Source organism: Zea mays, chromosome 1, assembly GCF_902167145.1.
Source record: "Zea mays cultivar B73 chromosome 1, Zm-B73-REFERENCE-NAM-5.0, whole genome shotgun sequence".
In the NCBI taxonomy this organism is placed as follows: Eukaryota; Viridiplantae; Streptophyta; class Magnoliopsida; order Poales; family Poaceae; genus Zea; species Zea mays.
This window is the reverse complement of record NC_050096.1, coordinates 6187861-6205004: the sequence shown is the minus strand read 5'-3', so window position 1 is coordinate 6205004 and position 17144 is coordinate 6187861. Positions and strand designations below refer to the sequence as shown.

Sequence of the window (17144 nt, the reverse complement as noted above, 5' to 3'; positions counted from 1 at the left end):
CTAGTCCCATGTAAAAAGGAAGAAAGGTAACATTGGCACCTTTCACTACAATCATTCACGCAAAATTTAGAACAGAAGTACAGAACACGCGTAGCACGTGCGTGGGAGTGGCAAGCAATCGCTCTCCAGACACCACAGTGCCCAGTCCACCAGACACCCATATACGCTATCCGAATTCCGAACCACCGGGCGACTGCGACGTTATAACGGGCCGTGGTGCAAAAATTCCAAGGGCTTACGCTTACCAGGCTGGGCCTAATCAATCAGTCTACTACAAGCAGCGCAGGGTTCGCTCAAAAAAGGAAAAAAAGCAGTACAGGTAGCCGGTTGGGCCATACGCATAGCATCACAGGCCCACACATGACTCGAGCCAGTTTCTCTGCTGTCAAATCGCCGCCACACTGCCGAGTGCCGACGGCCGGTCGGCCGCCAGGGCGCGCCGCTCGAGCTACCAGACGATTTCGGCTGATAAATTTGGACGCGCGGGCGGGAGAAGGGGAGAAAACGCGGAGCCACACCCCGTGTCGAAACCCCAGGGCGCCAAGCTTCCCGCGGGCCACCGCCGCTGCCGATGCCGGTGCCGAAGCCGATGGAGAGGAAGCAAGCCGCCTACAGCAACCTCGTAAGGATCCTCTTCTTCCACCGTCGTGGTCTCCTCCATTCCCTTGTCGATCACCTATGGTCTCAGCTCAACGGTTGCATTGGGGACTGCAGGATGAGAGGTACGCGATCCAGGGGGAGAAGTACCAGGGGCAGCAGTACAGCCATATCTACTTCACGCGCCTCCACCACATGCGGAATCTCCTCCACGCCCTCGTCCCCTCCTGGAAGCCGCAACTCCCTGGTCCGGCCCAATTCCCCCCTCTCCTCTCCTCTTTCGTCTCGACTGTGATAAACATCAACATTGTATACCCCCATAGGGCAAATAGTGTAGGGCTTCTGTGCTGATCTGTGGCTCTCTAGTCCAAGGTTTTGGTCTTAGTCACTTTCTGGCTTAGCAATTGGTTCATAACTGCGGTGCAAAAAAACTAAGGCAATGTGAACTTGGATTATATGGTTTTAGGATAAGCCTGACGTTTTAAGTAGGGGCTTGAGCTGCTCTGACAGGCGATTTGGCCTACATTTTGACATAGATAATTTTGTGACATAGCTTATATGTTGTTGTTACATGAGGTCTTTATTGGTACACTAGCGTAGCTTCAGTGATAACTATAAGTTTGTCTTAGGCATCGATGGTCTTCAAGCACAACTTTGGCAAATATTTTGAATAGAAATTGATACATATAACTTACATAGTTACATCTTTCCACACTAAATATGCAATAATTATTTATGCCTGTAGTTTTTAAGGTTTGACCAAATCTTGTCCTAAACAACAAGTTTTTTGTGATTGGAGAGAGTAAGCAAAAGTATATTTTTATGGAACAACATTCAGAAACAAAAATACTCATACCATTTTCTCATATCTATACCTAATATTAAAGGAAAAACGGATTCTTCCATCCATCATATTTTACTTCATGCAAGTGTATTTGCTACTCTGAATAAAAGGTAATAAACAATCTAAGTTTAAAATGGCTGGCCTTGGCTTAAAACAACTCCAAAAGGTCACTTATTTGTGACTGTAGAGAGTAGGACTGCTATTGTACCTTGGAAAGATGTTTTGGTGGTACAGTTATATTTTTTCATGTAAGTTGTTCATACGGCAATTTTTTGCTTATGCATGGAGAGAGTTCAGGCAAACTTTTTCCTGCACATTGCAGTCACTACAGTGTTAGGACTTGAAGAAGGAAAGGATTGCATAATTGTTGGAACTTTATATAAGCACATGAAGTTGAAGCCTTCAATTCTTGATGAATATGCCAAAGAGGTAAGATGACCTGAAAGTTTATGTTCCTACAAGCATGGTGGTTGTCCTTGATAACAGAGGAATTATCTGCATCAAATTTTCCCCTTTTCTTGCCAGAGGTCTGCAATTCCCCTTGTCAAACCACATAATTTCATGCATCCTGATGATCATCTCATTCTGGAAGATGAAAGCGGAAGAGTTACACTTGCAGGAGCCATACCTCCAGCAGCATTCGTGACTGGTAAGTCTGCCATTTTCACTGAAAACTGAAAACAATACAATCAGATCTCTTTCTCTATCGATGTATATTTTCCTTTTTTTATTCAATAGACAGATGCATCTGCCACCACAACTTTTTTCCTGGAAATCATGCTCAATCATTAATCATTTTCAGGGGTTGTAGTGGCTCTCCATGGGAAGGAAACAAGTGCTGGCAATTTTCTTGTGGAAGATGTTCTTGAGGCTGGTCTTCCACCCCAAAGTGCATTGTCTAGCGCAGGTAATGGTCTCCATATTGTGATGTGTTCATATTTCAACATTTCTGCCAAATTTTAACAGCGATTGAACTGCTCTGAAACTGCATTTACTTTGGTTACAGAAGAAGACAAGTATGTAGTATTCATATCAGGGCTAAGTGTAGGAAGTGACACATTCAATCCTCTACAGTTCCAACTTCTTATTGACCATGTCACAGGACATCTGGGTGACGAGAATGTATGTTATTTGTGTTTGTAAAGTGTAAATTATTATACTCAATATATTCTAATATGGATAATTTTTGTTTGAAATCGCTCAGGAGCAATCCATAGCATCAAATATAGTACGCATTGTGGTTGTTGGGAATTCAGTGCATATTTCACCAAGGTTTGTCAATGGTCAGGTAATGACATTCACGTTTCACATGTTTTTTGTGGCACATACTCCCTTTGTACCTATTTAACTGTCGCTATGGGAACCGTGCTGGTCAAACTTTCTTAAGTTTGACTAGGATTGTAGAAAATATCTTTAAATAAAGTCATTATAGAAATAGATTCAATGATCTATTAATGATACTAATTATATATTATAATATTAGTTTTCTTGTATATATTTGGTTAAAGTTAAGTATGTTTGACTTTTCGGGAAGCGAAAGTGATAGTTAAAAAGGGACGGAGGGTGTATTGTGTTGCTTCAGTATCTCATACTAATGATTAGTTTCAATATGTCAGACGGTACCATCAAAAGATCAATCAAGGATAGCAGAACCTATTAAGGAACTGGATATAATGCTTACCCAGGTTAAATACATTGCTTTTTTTCTTCCATCTAGTCATCGCAACAGTTCTGCTCTGACATTGACCTTTATGTAATCCATGTTATCTGCAGCTCGTGGCTTCGTTGCCTGTAGATATGATGCCGGGGTGTCATGATCCGGCAAATTTTTCTTTGCCTCAGCAGGTCGGCTATTGTCGTGGATACATACTTTTGATTTGTACTAGTAGCACTCAAGTGTGCATTTTGTGCATGCATGGTTAACACCTTGTTTGACTGCAGCCTCTGCACAGATGCCTTTTCTCTGGGGCATCCACCTACAACACTTTTTCGTCTTGTTCAAATCCCCATCAATTCGAGCTTGACAGTGTCCAGTGAGTGCCACTCTCATTTGACTAACCTCAATATTTAAACACTTGGAGGTTTTGATGCAAGAAAGTTCTTTATGTAGGTTTCTTGGAACATCTGGTCAGAACATAGATGACCTGTACAAGTACTCTGATGCTAAAGACAAGCTGGAATTCATGGAAAGAACACTGAGATGGCGCCATCTTGCTCCTACTGCTCCAAATAGCCTAGGTAACTCTTTGTTTCCTGCTCAAATTGGCATACAAACTGCTCCAAAATAGTGAGATAACTATTATCATAACCTATTTTATCTGTATGGTAATCTGTGAATGATTTCGTGATCAATTTTTAGGGTAACTGTACAATCCAGAGCTAGAAAACACTTATTTACAATTTTTTTTTCTATTCAGGCTGTTATCCATACACAGACAAGGATCCTTTCCTTGTTGAAAGTTGCCCGCACGTCTACTTTGTTGGGAATCAAGATAAATATGAAACTCGACTGTTGGAAGGTAGTACTTCATGTAAAGCTTTATAACATTTCTTGAACATCCAACTTACCCTCCTTGTTATCCAGGGCAAGAAAAACAGAAAGTGAGGCTAATCTCCATCCCAAGGTTCTCGGAGAGTGGAGTTGCTGTAATGGTATGTTCTTATATGATTGAGTACCAGTAGATCCACTTTTATTATCTTGGTAGACTAAAGAGAAGAATTCTAGATTCAGACATTTGTTACTTTTACGATAATGGCATAATAAAAATCCAAAGCTAAACAACATGTTCCACTTTCTTCTACTCCCTATGTTCCAAATTATATGCCGTTTTGACTTTTTGGCACAGATTTTGCTATGTATCTAGACATACGTTATATAGCAGATACATAGAAAAATTGATGTACCAAAAAAGTCAAAGCGACTTATAATTTAGAATGGAGGGAGTAATAACTTTGGACAGTACAGTGTACACTTGCTTTATTTGATATTTTCCTTGGCACTGATTCACATTGGATATAATAAGATCAGTTGGTAACAAAAATATCTCTTTATGCTAATGCAGCTCAATCTGAGGAACTTGGAATGCAGCACATTGAGTTTCTCAACAAGCTTTGATGCCTGAATATGCTCTGATGTTTGGAAGTGCAGAAGACTTCAATGTACAATGTTGAGCGGCATGACCACGAGGGTGTATTTGTACTAGAGCAGTTCTTTATTAGATGTATGATGATGACCTTAGGTTTTGCCAAGTAGATCTTTTAGAATGCAGATGCTGTAACTTGTAACCACAACCGAAACTGAGGCTGGACCGAGTGTAGCGTTTAACAATCGAGTTGGTGCTCATGCCTCGTTTTGCAATCACAATCAGCAGGCACGTTTGTCAGATGTGCTACTCTTTTATCATCATTTCTGTGCGTCTGTAATGAACACTCGGGCCAAATATTTGGAGTAAAAACATCAACTCACCAGGCGGTAGTTGATTGAACGATCAAACAATACATAACAGTAAGGGTGTGCTGAGTCTGGGAAGCTTAGCACCAAACATTTGAATTGCTGCAAAATCATGTTAACTCATCAATGATCACATGAAATAAATTATACATCTCCTGAACTGAAACAGGAGGAAATCAGGTCACTCAGGTACTGCACATCTTTCAGTGGCTACAGCTAGAGGCCACCACAGCAAACTGACAAACCGCAGCAACAGATCCATTTCTGCGGCCAGTGCTCTCCTATCTCCTCCATTCCCCTCGTCTCTTCGCCATGGTCGCCATCTCCGCTCACCTCATCGCCACTCTTCCGTCTCTCCCGACACTCCGGCCCTGTCCTCGCCGGCTTCAGCCGAGCGCCTTCGCTACATCCGAGGCCCCGCACCGAGCCCCCGCCCCCGGCGTCGCCCTCCGTGGCTGCAGGTGCGTCCTATTCCCTATTTAACCCGATCGCATTCGCTGGGAATTTTTCTCGCCTTGCTTGATTTTAGCTGTTGCAATCTGCCCTGTAAACCCGATTGCACGATTGGATTCAGTTACCTAGGGACGCAGTTTTCCAGATAGGCACTAGAGAATAAAACGGGACCGATTTGGTGTTGGCGCTGCTGAAACAATCTGAAATAACGGATTAGATATGTTCACCCCTTTTGAAAAATTGCTGCTTACGCGCTCCATTTCTTAAGAAAACTGTACTGATATGTTAGTGCTAGAATAGTGTTTCTGCCACTCACTTCACAAAGGTTTACTGTATATGGCTGGGAACTGCTTAGGTTATACGCAATGGACAATTCCATACTCTGTGTTCTGTCTAGGGATGGCAATGAGCTCTAAATTTTACACTATAAAATTTAAGGACCGGATCGGATTAGGATCAGGCTCTATTTCTATTCATTTTTAAACTAAAATTAGTTAATGGCTAAAACAAATTGTGAAGAGATATTTGGATCGTGATCCATTACCACTCCTAATTCTGTTTACCCCTAGTTCTGTCTCCTGGTAGCTGCACACTAGGAAGAAGTTCCTAAGCGATTTCAACGAGGATACAACTCGATGGCGCTGATGGATGCCGTGGAAGGAAAGAAATGACAAAACTTTTACAAACGTAATCCTGAATTCCGGCTCACTTTTATTTTTTTAATAGAGATAGCGTTGAGCTCAGTTTGGAAAGTTATTCCCTCGAGCGTGTCCGTGTTTGTTCCTTTCCTTTTTTCTGGCTTTCCCTTCTTAGGATCGAGATGCATATAAATAGATGACTAATATAAGGAAAAAATAGTTGTGGTTACACAACACAAGAAATTTAAGTGTGTTATCGTGTTCTTGAGAGTTCATGGTGATCGGTTTATAATTGTCGGACCTTCAATTACCACCAAACGATTGTCATGGAGGACGAGAGGTCGCCACGTCTCGCCCTCGCCAACGCCACGCAGAGAGCGCCTTGAGGTCATGATCCAACGCACCATCGTGGAGACATCCGCCGCCTGAATTTAGTTCCCTATGCTCACGCGCACCAACTACCAGGAGTGGACAATGTTGATGCAGGTGAACTTGGACGCGACAGGGTGGTGTTACATCGTCGAACCAGAGAAAGACGAGGTGATCGTCTACTTCCACGACCGCTTGGCGTTTGTTGGGCTCCTGCGCTTTCTGTCGCTCGATATGTTGGTTGGTCTTTACAAGAGGAGAATGATGACAACAACGTGGGCGTCAATTAAGCAGATCCGCATTGAGGTTCAACGGGTGTGTTAGGCCAACACGCAACAACTCCATCGTGATTTCACCACCTTGGTAGTGCGGAAGATGCTGCAGTTCGTGCCAGAGCACCTGGCTCAGGTGTCGATTTCCGTCGAAACCCTGCTCAACATCTTCGTCGAGGAGGTGGTTGCGCGCCATCTAGCAACAGCGCAAGCCGACGGCCATCATCAATAACCAGGGATGATTGTTTCTTTGTGAAGAGGACTGGCTCGATAGGCTTAAGCTCCACAGGTTCGAGGAGAGAGACCGTAGGAGCAGCTCTTGTGCCGACAGCGGCAAGAAGTGTGGTGGCCACAAGCGAGGTCGTGGACACGGCAAAGGCGAGAGGTTTGGCTCCGCATCGTCCGATGGCTACAAGGGCCAATTCGACGATGAATAGGCCCTCAACCGCAACCAGTGCAAGCATTGTGGAAAATACGACCGTTGGGCCAGGGATTGCTACGTCGCGCAAGCTGAAGAAGACTCAGAGTTCACGCTGTTTATGGCTTGAGCTACTGTCTTCCCCAATGTGCCACTGCCACCATGAGCCGATGCTGCTCTATCTTTATTCGAGCCATGGACCCTACACATCGTTGATAGAAACGTCTTCATGCAGCTCGATGGTGAGACAGAGTGCGACGACATCCTCTAGTACCTCGATAGCGGGGCAATCAACCACATGTCGCGTTGTCATGACGTCTTAAACTCTTCATCGACAATGACATGGCGATCCACGGCATTGTCAAATTTGGTGATGACTCGAAGGTCGCGATCGAAGGATCTAACACCGTGTTGCTCGAGGGCAAGACCAGCGAACACCTCCCGCTCACAGGGTTGTACTTCATCCCCGGACTGACCACCAACGTCATCAACCTCGACAAGCTAGACGAGGACGATTACGATGTCCACACCAACCACGGTGCCCTTCAGATCTATGGTGACAAGAGGCGTTTGATCGTTCGAGTCCTTAGGTCGATGAACTGCCTGTACCTGCTACGCGTGAAGATTGGACGATCATTGTGCCTGTCGACATGTGTCAGCAACAACACGTGGCTATGACATGAGTGCTACGGACACCTCCACTTCGATGCCTTGTGCAAGCTCAACCAGCAGGGCATGATGCATGAACTGCCCCACGGCGAGCACGTCCACTAGCTATGCGCTGACTGCGTCATCACCAAGACGAAGAGCAGTCTGTTCCTGTCGCAGGCGAAGCGATGGACAGTGGACTTGGTCCATGGCGAGCTGTGCGGCCCCATCACGCTGACGACACCCAGTGGTAAACAATACTTTTTTTGTTGGTTGATAATCGGAGCATGTACATGTGGGTGGCATTGCTCGCCGCCAATAGCGACAGTCTTGTCTAAAAGTTCGAGGCAAAGGTGGAGGTAGAGATAAGTTGGTGTCTATGCGTGCTACGCACTGACAACGGGGGTGAGTTCATCTTTGCTGAGTTCGAGGAGTATTGTGCTGAATACGGTGTCAAGCAGTAGCACATGACACCATACAGGCTGCATCACAATGGCGGCGTTGAGCAGTGGAACCAGACTGTCGTCACCATGGCACGTAATCTACTGAAAAGACGGAACTTGCCAACAATGTTCTAGGGTGAGGCGGTCACCACCGTTGTCTCCCTACTTAACCGAGCACCCACTAAAGTCGTCGACAACATGACATTGTATGAGGACTGGCATGGGCACAAGCCGGGTGTCCACTTCCTGCGCACTTCCGAGTGTGTGGTATGTGTCAAGATGACAAAGTCGCACCTGAAGAAGCTCGATGACCGTGACTTCCAATTGTCTTGCGCGGCTACGAGCCAGGCGCTAAGACGTGGTGCTTCTACGATGCGATGACACGTCATATCGTCGTGTCTAGGGACGCAGTCTTTGACTAGCAGACGTCTTAGAGCTGGAAGGACGAGGACAGAGACATGAGTCCGACACACACCTCGTCGTGGAGTACCACTCAATGGAGATAGACATCAAGCGTGTCGACGCCGACACCATTGCACGCTTATTAGAGCTCCCGATGACGCCAACCTCTGCAACGAGTCTGACGTTTCTGAAAGTCGCCTAGAGGGGGGGTGAATAGGGCGAAACTGAAATTTAACAACTTAAACACAACTACAAGCCGGGTTAGCGTTAGCAATAATAATGAGTCCGAGAGAGGGCGCAAAACAAATCGCAAGCGAATGAAGAGTATGACACGCGGATTTGTTTTATCGAGGTTCGGTTCTCGCAAACCTACTCCCCGTTGAGGAGGCCACAAAGGCCGGGTCTTTTTCAACCCTTTCCCTCTCTCAAACGGTCCCTCGGACCGAGTGAGCTTCTCTTCTCAAATCAAACCGGGAACAAAACTTTCCCGCAAGGACCACCACACAATTGGTGTCTCTTGCCTCGATTACAATTGAGATTTGATCACGAAAGCAAGTGAGAAAGAAAAGAAGCAATCCAAGCGCAAGAGCTCAAAAGAACACAACAAATCTCTCTCGCTAATCACTAAAGCCTTGTGTGGAATTGGAGAGGATTTGATCACTTGGGTGTGTCTTGTATTGAATGCCTAGCTCTTGTAAGTGGTTGAGAGGTGGAAAACTTGGATGCAATTGAATGTGGGGTGGTTGGGGTATTTATAGCCCCAACCACCAAACTAGCCGTTGGGGTGGAGGCTGTCTGTCGCATGGTGCACCGGACTGTCCGGTGCACACCGGACATGTCCAGTGCGCCAGCCACGTCACCCGAACGTTAGGGTTCCGACCGTTGGAGCTCTGACTGCTGGGCCCGCCTGGATGTCCGGTGGCGCACCGAACATGTACTGTAGAGTGTCCGGTGCGCCATGTCGCGCGTGCCTTCCTTCTGCGCGCTCTGGCGCGCATTTAATGCGCCTGCAGGTGACCGTTGGCGCCGAAGTAGCCGTTGCCCCGCTGTCACACCGGACAGTCCGATGTACACCGGACATGTCCGGTGAATTATAGCGGACTAGCCGTTGCGGATTCCCGAAGCTGGCGAGTTCAGAGTCGCTTCTCCTTGGAGCACCGGACACTGTCCGGTGTACACCGGACAGTCCGGTGAATTATAGCGCGGCGACTCTGCGTTTTCCCGAAGGTGAGGAGTTCAGCGCGTGGAGAACCCTGGTGCACCGGACATGTCCGGTGGTGCACCGGACAGTCCGGTGCGCCAGACCAGGGTGCCTTCGGTTGTCCCTTTGCTCTTTTTGTTGAACCCTTTTCTTGGTCTATTTATTGGCCTTTTGTGAACCTTTGGCACCTGTATAACTTATAGACTAGAGCAAACTAGTTAGTCCAATTTATTTGTGTTGGACAATTCAACCACCAAAATCATTTAGGAAATAGGTGTAAGCCTAATTCTCTTTCAGTTTCCAAGGAAGGCACACTAGTGATGTCATTCGCGACACCGATCCCTACCCTCGTGACTAGCACCGACATCGACTGCTCCTCCGTGTCTACATCACCGGCAACGGCTCCAATGCTCTAGCCTCTAGCCAGAGTTCATCCCATCGCCTTCGAAAGTGGAGGAATACTGGAATGTCGACAACGTTGATGTCATACCGAGGTACCGCACCATCAACAACATCCTCAGAGCGACATCATCGCCTGGCTTCGCTTCAGGACAAGTAGGTGTTTAGCTTCATCTGCATATCGAGGAGGAGCCAACCACCTTCGCTGAGGCTGAGAAGCACCAGTTGCGGCGTCGCACCATGATTGGGGAGATAGACTCCAAAGAGCAATCAACTATAGCGTCTGGTGCCTCTTCCGCCCGGTCAACGGCTGATCAGGTTGAGGTGGGTGTATAAGGTGAAGAACGTCGTCGGTGAGGTAATCAAGCATAAGACATCACTTGTTGTAAATGGCTATGCCCAATAGCCAGGTGTGGACTTTGATGAGGTCTTCGCACCTGTGGCCCATATTGAGTTAGTGCAACTTGTGTTGGCACTCGCCGCCTAGGAGTGATGGTCGGTGCACCATATGAACGTCAACTCTGGGTTCTTAAATGGCGAGTTGGTCGACGAGATCTACGTCAGGCAGTCTCCCAGCTTCATCATTGTCGGCTTCGAGGACAAGGTGCTGCTCCTAGATAAGATGCTTTACAAACTTATAGGTACTGCACGCGTGGAATGCCAAGCTCGGCGAGATGCTGGTGGCGCTTGGCTTCAGCCACAGCACATCGGAGCATGTTGTATTGATGTCAAACAGGAGACAAAGCTGGTGCTTAGCTTCTCTAATGCTACCAGTTCAGATCCCATCAATTGGTTGTAAATGAGCTGGATTTTGATGGGATTTAGTTTTCATTCTGAACTTCAGCTCGTCTACAGGCCCCTCAGTCGAACGGGTGTGTGAATTTGTCACTTTGTAAAAATTACACGCATACTAGGAAAGAAGCATCTTTGTAATTATGATTTGACATTCTCCTTGTTTTTGTGAGTTATGCATCAGTTCTATGGTTTGTAAAACATAGCTAAGAGTCTACAGAATTCTATACACATAGAAGGAGCTATGCATGCAGTTTCATTGGCACATTCTATTGTCCCTGCTTGCATGACAGTGGTAAAGAGAGCTCATTACATTTTGATAGGAATTAAGGGCATCACATGTCCATTTTCACGTGCATCCACACACACACACATATGCATCTTTGAGTTAGCTACTTGGTTCATGACAGGGAAGTTGATCGAGCCATTATGATCATAATAACTTCTCTATGTATGGAATATGATCGCAGAACTTATGCACTGCAACTTGCATGTTCATATTCAGTAATGGCAAGGAGCACCAATTGCATTCTCTCAGTTATTACTCTTGCTATTTTTATACAGCAGGCGTTGCAGCCCTTCCGTAAGAAGATTTCATGGGTTTCAGAATGCAATAAGCTTTGGGAAGGAGCACAACAGGCAAGCCCTATTCGCTTCAGGCAGAGGTTCTCCTAGCTCCAGTGACGATGGCTCGAGTTCTCCTGATGGCCCACCTGTCCTGACCATTCTGGCAGGTGTCACCGTGTTCCTTCTTGTCCTCTGGGTCGTTGGATCGGTCGTTACCTGGATTGTGGGCTTGGTCTTTGGCGCTGCGAAATCTTAGAAGGTGGATGGTAGGCTACCAATCAGTTGTATATACTTTATTTGTGTTGGAATCGTTACATTGAATAGCTGCATTTGATGCTCTTTTTTTTCTGACGGAAAGTCTCGTTTATATAATTGCAATTGCCTTTTGTGCCGTTATCTGTCCGAGGTACTGCTTAGTTTTTATTTTTTTTCCTCGTCCTGAAAAAAAACTGCTTTACAACAGAGAGATGCTTTAGAGAAAACCTCATAGTATTTGTTGAGCATTGCAGCCTGTGCACATGCAAGGACGCCCTGGCCAGTGAATCTTTTTTTTTTCTGTGTTGCAGAGCAACGATGTTTTGCATGCCCTGTTTCTTGCTACCAGTAGCCAGTGTACAAGCACACAGTCTGCTTTCGCGTAATTTGATATTAGAGTACAGATGGTTTGAACTCGTCGTGATGCTGACGCATCATTTTTACTGCTGGCTGGTATCGCTTTCATGCTTTCAGCTTTATCTAAAGTACTTCGTACAGCTATAACGGCATTTCGTACATGTCTGGTCCTCAGAAACATTTCCGTTTTTGCATTTGTTTGTAGCTGGACGGTACAGTATGTAGTCTGAGTCTGATGTCTGATCCCTGTCTCCCCAGTTTTCGCTGCAAGATCATTCCTTCTGCTGCGTTGCACGAATGGGCGACCAACAGGGAGGTAGGCAACCAAGCTAGCACTTCTGCATTGTAGGCAACGTCCCGTTCCTATACAACACTATAGCTGTTGCACAAAGTTAGACTTTTTGAGCTATATTTTAATTCAGAAAATAAACAACTGTTGATAATAGAAGGTGTATGCCCTGTTCCTATGCAACACCACAGCTGCCACACATGGACGTCACTGTAGCAGAAACCTTCCGCTGAGCTCTGGAGCGGAAGAAGAGAGAAATGTGCACAGAGCAAGCCCGGAGTGTCAGGACGCCAAAACAGTTTCCATGGCACTGCTCATGAATCAGACCACCCCAATCCATTCGTGCCATCGCTGTCGTCACGACTCACGAGCGAGCGTGATCGCGTCTAACGGCCCGAATCATCAAGCGCTGGCAGTCACGGGAGAAATAAAAACTCGCCCGCCCATCCGGCAGGCCGTCAGTCCGGCTGCCAGGCGCGCCAGCGCGGTGGACCAGCGCGCGGCCGATGCAGTCATGCAGACCCCCCGCGTCCGGCAACGTCGCGCGGGCGCGGCACGTGAGATCCACACCGCACCCGCGCTCCCCAACGGCTATATTCGACCCGTCCCCACCAAAACCCCCCGCATTTAAATCCGCCGCGATCTCCCGCCGCTCTCCCCCCCGCATCCCATGCCCACCACCACTCGACCAAGGCACCCAGCCCTCCTTCCCTCAGCGCTTGCCGGCCGACGCACTGCTTGGTGCCTGTCTGCCTTTCTCCTTCCATTGACAGCCGTCGATGGCGACGCCGCCTCAGCAGAAGCAGCAGCCGCAGCAGGTGTCGGTGCAGCACGTGGGCAGGGCGTCCTCGGACGAGCTCCTCCGCAAGTTCGCGGACCCGGACGCGCCCCGCGCCGCCGCCACCCCGCCGCGCCGCAGCCTCAAGCGCTCGTCCCGCCGCGTGGCGTCGGGGCTCTCCGCGCGGGACTCCGACGCGTCGGCGGCCGCGGGCGTCACGGCCGCGGCGCTGGCGGCGCCCAAGCGGCGGCGGAGCATCGGCGGGTCCACCGGCCTGCTCCTGCCGACCGCGTCCGCGAGGAAGGCCCGGGCACGCCGCGCGCGCGCCGACGACGCCGCGGGCATCGGCCTCCTCCTGGCCGCGCTGGAGCGGGTGAGCAGTTCTTCAGATGTCTCGTTCCTTTTTTTTTTGCCCTCGTTGCATCGGGCACTGCCTGATTCTGGTTTGCTTGTTCGTACTTCGTAGACGTGGAGGAAGACGGTGGCGGGGGCGTCCAAGATGTTCGTGGAGAGGCACCGGACCAACCACGTCCTGCTCATCAGCGACATGGTCTGAGCGCAGACCCTGCTGGCGCTCCCTCTCTCGTCTGCTCGGGTTTGATCGCTGAGATGTTGTTTTATTCGGTTGGATTCAGCATTCGTTTTAGAAGCAGGTAGCAGAATAAATCGGCTGGCGCCTGGCGGTGCAGTCCAGGTTCCTCGTTCCCTCCCTGCCACTTGCCACTGTGATTTCCCTTGTGTTTCGTTTGTGATTTCTTTTTTTTTTGGGTTCTCTCTCTCTCTCTCTCTGGTGGCGAATCATTGTGCCAGCGACCACGTTGTAAATTGAAGTTTGCAAACCACGTTACCAGCGTTGTGCTAAGAAATGGATTTACACCATTCATCAGTGTGCTGTTTTATACTCTGTTGTGGTTTGCAATTTGTTAATTATTGGGCTTGGATCTTAAACCAGATACTGGGCCTCGTGGGCTCAGTCCACATACTGTGATCTTGCATTTCGGTTTTGTCCTGGACCTGGACTACCCAGGTAAAGGCCTGCAGCCGTTTCCTCTGTTGTTGGCTAGTACTTACGAAACTTTGTATAAGTCATGCACGGACGCTACCCCCTCTCCTTCCCGTCCACAGCCCAAAGGAACATCCACTAGCTAGAGATGCAAAGATATTGTAGTTCCAATCTCCCGACGGCAGCATTGCGTTTGCTTTGCAGCTTCAGATTGTGCGCCAGAAAAGCGCTTTATAGGCTTTTCTATTCATTACCGCTTGCAGGATCATCAGCGCTTGCCTTTTGTCTTCTCTAGCATCTTCACACGAGGCTGCAGATTTTGACATGACTGCAGGCTCCGAAAGGCCGTGGCGGAATACGCTCATCGTTCGATGGCTCCCTCCCTTTTTCGGTATCCCTGCACTCAGCAGCAAAGAGCTAGCAAACCCTCTTCGTTAAGCAAACACACGCATGGTGTCAGCTGTACAGCCAGGCACCACTACCCTGCGCGCACAGGACTCAAAAGTCGTCTTTCCCTGGGCGACTGGGTGTGGTGTGGGGTCGGTCTAATCTTCCATTTCCATCGCTGAACCTGACCTGTATATACATTATTGGCGAGAGGGATCGTGACACCTGGATTGAAAATCTGAGTCGCCACCCAATTAAAAGCAAAAGCACGAAACGAAGCCGGACACGTCGGTTCGTCCCTATGGCTTGGACCATTCAAAGCATGCATGACAAGGATCATTATAGAGTTAGAGTAGACACATACCAACACAACAAGGTAACAATTAAGTAGCTTTCGGCTTTCGCCAAAGCTACGTACAATACAATTGGCGCACTCGACCGTCCGAACCGACCGGACCGGGGGTGGTAACGTGAGAAAAGTGAAGAAAAAAAAGATCCCTCCGGCAAGGCTGCGATTGAGCACGGGCGACGCCTACGATCGGGGAAGGCGGCTGGTCATGTCACGCGAGAGCGAGGCGGCACCACCGGACGGATAGCGCGGGCCGGCGCCGGAGACACAGACGCCGCGCCGCTCTCACGTCGCGTCGGGGGATGGGCGAAGCTGGGGAAGCCTCTCGCCTATCCTCCCCAGGCCCCACCCCACACACCCACCGGAAAACGGAAATAACTGGGTATAATAGGTTGGGGTTGGGCCCCGCCGTCCCGTCTTCGGGTAGGCGAGCTGAGCTAGGCCTTTCCGCGCGCGAGCGGAGTCCTTGCCGTTGCCCGTTGCCGGTCGACGTGTCCTGATCCGGGATCCGAGGGGAAGCAAGGCTGCTGCCAGACGACGCTTTGCAGCGGTTACTAGAGAGAGCAGAGAGAGAGAGAGAGATCTGGCCGGTGGTGTCGACTAACCGGAATGATCCCCGGACACGTCACCTGACGTGACGCGCATCAGGTCCTCCACCTCTTCGATGCCATGCATGCATGCATCCATCCTGACCGATGCTCGGGCGTGTGAACCACAGATGCATCGCGCAGGCATAGGATTTTCTGCTTTCGATTCCTGGTGCCTTTTTCTATTCTATCTGCTGTCTGCATGAAGTGTTGCGGTAGATTTCGTTCCACGACGATTAAAATAATAAGGTAGGGAGCAAGGAGTGCACTCGAGTCGAGATGCGTCGTCGTCGCCCGATTCATTCAGGGGTTAGTTTTATCCATCCGAGTCCGAGTAACCGGCGGCCGGATTGCTCGATCGAGAAGCGACGTGATCGTGAGCTACCGGTGGGCGGTGGTTGTTGATTTCAGTGTATCAGATCCGCAAAAGCAGCTTTGGCGATGATAATTAATGCGTGATCTGCAATAATGCAGCAGCAGCAGAGAAAGACCCCGCCGGCCGGGTCCATTCTAGCCTTGTTGTTAGGGTTGGCTAAAAGAAGCAAAAGGCCTGCTGCCAGTGCCACCAAATCAGTGCAAGACCTGCCAGTACCGTAGCATGAAGCAATGCCAGCAGTACCTCATCTGGGAGTCCAGCAGGGCGGATGAGAACTTGTTGTGGTTGTTGACTGGTTGTAGTTCATTAACTGGTTGTTGATTCTCCGTAACAGTGAAAAGCTTGATTCTACGTCCTATATAAATTATCCTTCTTTATATATCTCTCTATATACATGAATATAAAAAGGACTTCGTCTTGTGCTATACTATATATTGCTGGATAGATCTCTCAATAGCACCATGCATGTTGTGGAAGGAATACCTGTCTACATGGGACGGTTTGGCGGCCGATATTGAATGTAGACAGAAGAGTGAACCAGCAGGAGTCGTCCTGACGCGCGCTTCATCGTCACGACGATTGTCTCCATGATATGATGACGAAGCAGCTATGCGTCCGGTTTGCAGGTAGATGGATCGACCATCTGTTTTATGTTCCCTTGGACGCGATAGATCGACATTTCATTTTCCGTGTGTGTGTGTGTGTCATCAGCAGAGCAGGTCATCTTCAGCAGTCCATTCTGTTGAGCAAATTGGGCGGTTTGGCTAGCTGTACACGGCTCTGCGAAAAACAAACGTCACTCGAACGGAACGGATAGCGATGCATACATACACATAGCACAAAACCTTCCTCTGATAGTCAGATTGATGATGATGATGATGATGTTACCGGCCGGCCGGTCGGTGAATGGAAGAGGTTGGTGTGCGCTCGGTAACGTGTCAGTCGTGCGCCCGTGCGGTGTGCGGACTGCTGGTCCGTCATGTCATCACAGATCGCGGAGGACGCCACCGCAAGGCGCCCCCGCACGCTTTGCCGACGACGCCAAGCCCACCCGGGCCTCCGCGGAAGCCGTCGCGCGCACGCACTCGCCAGACGCCAGTCCACGGCTTTGCGCCATCTCGCCCGCCCCTGCCTGTGGCCCCACTTCAGTATAGATCTAGATATCAAGCTGGATCGACTCATCTTCAGTTGGCTCCGTAATCGGATCGGACGAATATCATCAGAATCATAAATGTTTTTTATATTTTTATTCGATTCAAATTTAAATAC

General features: G+C 48.6%; 3 protein-coding genes across 4 annotated transcripts; all 3 read left to right on the top strand.

Annotated features, from left to right (window-relative positions):
- The first annotated feature begins 412 nt into the window (after nt 1-412).
- LOC100382167 (DNA polymerase delta small subunit) lies at nt 413-4930 on the top strand. Its single transcript, NM_001174927.2, has 14 exons — nt 413-622; nt 715-844; nt 1764-1870; nt 1967-2090; nt 2244-2348; nt 2448-2563; nt 2646-2729; nt 3058-3126; nt 3215-3286; nt 3383-3474; nt 3552-3679; nt 3859-3960; nt 4026-4093; nt 4504-4930. The coding sequence occupies exons 1-14, from the start codon at nt 572-574 to the stop codon at nt 4561-4563; spliced, it is 1308 nt and encodes a 435-aa protein (NP_001168398.1). The 5' UTR covers nt 413-571; the 3' UTR covers nt 4564-4930.
- Nucleotides 4931-5117: 187 nt separating this feature from the next.
- On the top strand, nt 5118-11890 carry LOC100276168 (uncharacterized). Of its 2 annotated transcripts, none has more exons than NM_001150018.2 (2): nt 5118-5353; nt 11495-11890. In NM_001150018.2, the coding sequence occupies exons 1-2, from the start codon at nt 5205-5207 to the stop codon at nt 11748-11750; spliced, it is 405 nt and encodes a 134-aa protein (NP_001143490.1). In that variant the 5' UTR covers nt 5118-5204; the 3' UTR covers nt 11751-11890. The 2 variants fall into 2 exon arrangements, with proteins under 2 accessions (NP_001143490.1, NP_001391040.1); NM_001404111.1 differs by having other exon boundaries at nt 5121-5353; nt 11492-11885.
- A 117-nt stretch (nt 11891-12007) lies between these two features.
- LOC103631379 (uncharacterized) lies at nt 12008-14072 on the top strand. The gene is made up of 2 exons (XM_008652305.4): nt 12008-13546; nt 13640-14072. The coding sequence occupies exons 1-2, from the start codon at nt 13175-13177 to the stop codon at nt 13727-13729; spliced, it is 462 nt and encodes a 153-aa protein (XP_008650527.1). The 5' UTR covers nt 12008-13174; the 3' UTR covers nt 13730-14072.
- The last annotated feature ends 3072 nt before the right edge of the window (nt 14073-17144 follow it).